Source organism: Sinocyclocheilus rhinocerous, unplaced genomic scaffold, assembly GCF_001515625.1.
Source record: "Sinocyclocheilus rhinocerous isolate Xijiao unplaced genomic scaffold, SAMN03320098_v1.1 scaffold144, whole genome shotgun sequence".
NCBI lineage: Eukaryota > Metazoa > Chordata > Actinopteri > Cypriniformes > Cyprinidae > Sinocyclocheilus > Sinocyclocheilus rhinocerous.
The window spans coordinates 968,018-971,764 of NW_015645650.1; the positions used below are offsets into that span (position 1 = coordinate 968,018).

Sequence of the window (3,747 nt, forward strand, 5' to 3'; positions counted from 1 at the left end):
TGGGGGGGGTTGTGTTGTAGCCGGGGGGCTCGGGCCATATACTCACAACACAGACGAACTCACCTCCTCCTACTCGGCTTTTGCGACTGACACAGGGTCGAAACACAACACCCTGCGCAGGTCCAACTTATCAGTGCTCTGTGAAAGACTACAAACAACAGTGATCTAACAAACATTGCACATAGATTAGCTGAAAAACAAAGTTACCATTTCACCCGATTCTTTTAAATGGAAAAAAAGGAAACATGACCTTTTCAGGGTTCTTTCGTTCCCTTCTACTGCATGTCCAGTGTTGTTATTGTTAACTAAAACTATTAAAATGATTAATTAATATTTCCATAATTTAAATAAAGCACATAAGCATAAATATTATATTAGGACTTAAATAGTCATAAAAATTAGAAATGTTGCCTTAGTAATTAACTAAAATAAAATAAGTTGAAGTACTAAAATTACTAGAACTAAGATAAAAAGAAAACTAATAAAAATGACAAAAGCACTTAAATGACCAAAACCTAAATTAAAATGAAAACCGAAAAGATAAAAATAAAATAAAACTAAAACAACACTGTTATAAAACTGATGCTGCTTAGCTCAGATTCATACGTGCAGAAATGTGGCAACTTCGGATGAGATAGTCTGGAACAAAAGGATGTTTGTGTGAGGATAGAGTGCCCTATCTGAGGTGGAGTACAGCATGTTATCAGTAGATTCATCCCTGCCCAGGCCGGTGGCTGCCGCTCTGCTACAGAACAAAAACAGAGAGAAATACAAGCTAACACCAATAAGAAACCGTACCGACACTTTTGTACAACATGCGGTAGGGCTGCATGATTAAATCAAAATAAAACTGATAACAACAAATGGCATAGTTTGATTATTAAATCACAAAGCCTGTGGTTTAAGTAAATAAATATATGTGCGACGTGTTTCAGAGTGTAGTGCGGCACTGTGTTTATTTACACGTGAGCAGTTCATGATCCAGTGTTTTCAGCATCCTAGAGCGACTCGCAGTTAATGAAAAAAAAAATCTGCGTGTGCTGTGAGTTTGGGTCATTTGTCCTTTTGTACAATATTACATTAGTAATAATTCTTATTATGTTTAATCTTAATAATAATACACTTTCAGTTATCATCATCATCATTATATGTATAAAAACAATTACATATTTCCTCAATCGTGCAGCCCTACCATGCAGTTTGTTTTATAAGGGATCCTGTGACTGGTTCAGTTGAAAATGGAACTGAAAAGGTTCCAGTCCAACAGCTCTGTCAACAGTTTCATTAATGAGCTCTATGTATGAGAAAAGTGCTCTAGTCCCTCAGAGCTCTTTCTCCCCTGTGACCTCTTATCATGGCCTCTGCCACTGCATTCTCCATCCATGAATCATGACTCCACCTCACAAACTAACCATTTCTCATTTATACAGTATAGAAGGAGTGAGAGGGAGAGAGAGCTGTTATAAAGCTGATTCTGGCTTCCTGCAGTTCTGTGTGACTGTTTAAGATCCACTGCTCTTTACTGCCTAAAAATAAAGCTGCAGACAGGTGATATTATGACAAATGACTTTATGACAAATGGAACTTTTGTCCTTGCAGCACTTAGTGGCAGAGGTTATCAAATCTGCAGATGCACCAGCCTCACACCCTACAGAAATAGTGCCTAAAGAGGACCAACAATGATTAGCTCTGTTCTCAAACCTAATGAGCTGCCTTGCTGCTTACTACCGACATAGGCAGCATATCCTAACCACAACGTAACCTCATAAGGAAATAATTATGAATAGGCGGCAACACACAAAAAATAGCGCTTCAAACAGGAGAGCAACGTGAAATTTGCTATAGTGCTAATGATGCGATACACTAATTCAGGGTTTCACAAACGGGTGTTTGTTAGTAAACTACACAGGGTTCATGAGGCGATGAAAAGTTAATTGATTAACTTGAATTTAAAATTAAAATAAATAAATAGTACTTACGTATATAAAAAATTTTATTTTTATCTGTACTTTTCAGGATCAAAGTGCTTATGTGAAAATCAACATTTGTTTCATCTTGTCTGCCACCTTGGATTTATTTTTTCACTTTAGAATGTGTGTGAAGAATATATGCAATGCTGCCTCCCTGCTAGAAGGGAGCAAAACTGAAATGCTAACATTTAGCTTTTGCTCCGGACACCTAAAATGCTTCCTATGTAGGAAACTCACTATGGGTTTTGGAACAAAGCAGTTGACTTTTCACCAACAGGAAGCATAAATAATGATTATCAGATAATTTGCACGAATCCATCACTGAGGGTCATTCGTTTGTGTTTTCTCTACAGATGTGCCTGGTTGCCCCTCCATGTATCATCACAACGAGGGCTACCCCAACCCACAGCACAACAGTGAAGGTAAGGACATGGTTTGTCCATCTAGAACATGCAGCTCTTGTATAGTTCTAGAATGTGCATTTCACACACTCACAGCACATCAGGATTGGCCAGTACTGTGCGGTCACTGGCTAACCAGGCCAGAGGGTCTGTGTTTCTGTTGGCATGGACATTTGTTTCTCCCTTGCCTAAAGAATTCCAGGGTAAATATTACTACTGGAAAAGACGGGTATTTTTCCTGGAGTGAAGAAAAATAATCCTTCTCTCCGCTTGCTGCATTTGCCGCACCATTTTGGGTATTTTCAGTTGTTAGCTGATCTCTGAAATGAGCCATTAGATACAGAAAATTTAGTTCCTTGCTTCATAAGTGTACATAACCGAATAATAATAATCATCAAGAATCCTTGTTTCCCATAATAAGAATTAATAAATATCAATGGAAAAACAGTTACGGTATTCATACATCTCAGTTAAGTCAAACAGGAAAATGCTTGTTATTATTAATGACTACCATTAATACATTAGCACAGTATAACTCAAGTGGATTGTCTTGGTATCCACTTTAAACTTCTAATAATTCCCTTGTCCTGTCTTACTTAGGTTACATGTTTGAAAATGATTCCCGCGTTGTTCCTGAGAAATTTGAAGGTAAGTTTCACTTGTCCAGATAGGACAGGTATTAATTTCAAATATAAAAATTGTCTGTTCAAGTGCCAAGCTCACACAATGAAATGAAGTGCTACAACATACAAAAATGAGAAACAAAATTAATACAGTGGGGCCCAAAAGTCTGAGACCATTACTGAAAATGTGTTCATTTTGTTTTTACAAAATGTACATTTGTTTTTATCAAATTGTTACCAACATAACAATCAGAATGGAAAGCTGAATTGAAAAATGAATATAAATCTAGTTCCCTTTCGATACTACACTCGTACTGCGTCTTGCTAGACGCATATGGGGAAAAATACTTTTTTTTCTCCTGAACTGAAGCCTTTTTTCATTCACGCAGTGAAACTGCAAGCTCCCTGCTCGGCTGACCGGCTCTCTTCGCGCCTTAGCAACTGAAAGAGCTTATTTCTAGCAGGTAAGCCCTAAAAAAGCAAATTCTAGCGACGTTGTTGCAAATGTCGCGCTGCACCTGTCTGGGCAGCCCCCATGCAGAGACTGCTCGCTCACTGAGACGGAATGCTCTCGTTAAAAACATGAGTCTCGCCCTTCTCCACTCTCGGACCGCCTTCACTGAGGGCAGCCCCGCTCTCCCGTTTCTCCTCTCTCAGCGAGCCTCTGAGAGGGAAACAGAGGAGTCAGGGAATAAGCAACCGGGTTGACTGATCTCATGCTGGCACTGTGCCCGCGTCCTCTCTTTCCCTGTT

At 38.9% G+C, this 3,747-nt stretch overlaps 1 protein-coding gene across 2 annotated transcripts in view; it reads left to right on the forward strand.

The window, feature by feature from the left end:
• Window positions 1-3,747, forward strand: part of etv4 (ETS variant transcription factor 4) — a 30,714-nt gene that overhangs the window by 20,155 nt on the left and 6,812 nt on the right. For both annotated transcript variants that reach the window (XM_016510753.1, XM_016510754.1), the window contains exons 8-9: window positions 2,324-2,392; window positions 2,972-3,019. In XM_016510753.1, coding sequence (XP_016366239.1) covers window positions 2,324-2,392; window positions 2,972-3,019 — 117 coding nt within the window. The remainder of the gene's footprint in view (window positions 1-2,323; window positions 2,393-2,971; window positions 3,020-3,747) is intronic.